Source organism: Eschscholzia californica, unplaced genomic scaffold, assembly GCF_041429995.1.
Source record: "Eschscholzia californica isolate CP2 unplaced genomic scaffold, dmEscCali1.0.p SCAF_1, whole genome shotgun sequence".
NCBI lineage: Eukaryota > Viridiplantae > Streptophyta > Magnoliopsida > Ranunculales > Papaveraceae > Eschscholzia > Eschscholzia californica.
Window position 1 is genome coordinate 54,560,623 of NW_028238198.1, and position 1,066 is coordinate 54,561,688.

The 1,066-nt window shown below is 48.7% G+C and overlaps 1 protein-coding gene across 1 annotated transcript; it reads left to right on the top strand.

Annotated features, from left to right (window-relative positions):
- Positions 1-412: 412 nt before the first annotated feature.
- LOC147567664 (uncharacterized) lies at positions 413-811 on the top strand. Its single transcript, XM_086657463.1, has one exon. The coding sequence runs from the start codon at positions 413-415 to the stop codon at positions 809-811; it is 399 nt and encodes a 132-aa protein (XP_086513589.1).
- The last annotated feature ends 255 nt before the right edge of the window (positions 812-1,066 follow it).

Sequence of the window (1,066 nt, forward strand, 5' to 3'; positions counted from 1 at the left end):
GTAATGAACGAAATACACGGAGGGGCCGCGGGGAATCACGCAGGCCCGACAACGGTGTACAGACAGTTGACCTTAGCCGGGTATTACTGACCAAAAATGTTAGAGGACTACATCAAGTATACCAAATACTGCGAACCATGTCAGGTGTACGCCAACGACTACCGACTACACCCCACTGAGCTAACGCCAATCACGAGCCCCTACCCTTTCGTGCAATGGGGAATTGACCTAGTAGGCCCCTTCCTAGCAGGAACGGGGGGGGGGGGGGGGGGGGGAGATGTTGCTAGTCATGGTAGATTACTTCACCAAATGGGCGGAGGTAGTGGCATTATCCAGGACTCGGACGAAGGAGATTACCAGCATATTTTGGACAAACATAATAACTCGGTGTGGGGTTCCCAGGATTCTAATCATGGATAACGGGCCCCAGTTCAACAATGAGGCCATGAAGGAGTTTCTTGCCGAATATGGAATCAAACCAGCTTACTTCAGGCCAGTACATCCCGCCGAAAACGGACAGGTCGAGGTAACTAACAAAACTCTGGACGAATTTTCGGAAGTATTGTGGACCTATCGCATCACACCGCGAAGAGCCCCAGGAGAAATGCCCTTTCGGATGGTATACGACATGGACGTCGTGCTACCTGTGGAAATAGGAAAACCGAGTCTAAGGATAAAACACTTCGACCCCGAAACCAATGAGCAGCTAGCATTAGAATATCTGGACCTAATCGACGAAGTCCAAGATCGGGCAGAGCTGAGAAACCTTGCTTTCAAAGACACGATGACTAAACAACACCGAACTCAATGAAGATAAGAAAGTTTGACGTCGGAGACATGGTATGGAGGAATTCCAAATTTACCCAAAAACCATCGGCAACCAAACTCTTCCCCACACGGGAAGGGCTTATATAATATAGTAAAAGTTGTGGGCCCCGGTACATATAGATTGGAAAACACGTCAGGACAGATCCTCACACACTCCTAGAACGCAGAACATCTCAAGTTCGCCTTCTAGAAGAAAAACGCTGATGTACCTTGAACACGGTGACATCAGCTAAGTCCA

What these genes read in the sequence shown, in the direction of transcription:
- LOC147567664 (XM_086657463.1), top strand. Translation starts at nt 413, where the DNA reads ATGGATAACGGGCCCCAGTTCAACAATGAGGCCATGAAGGAGTTTCTT.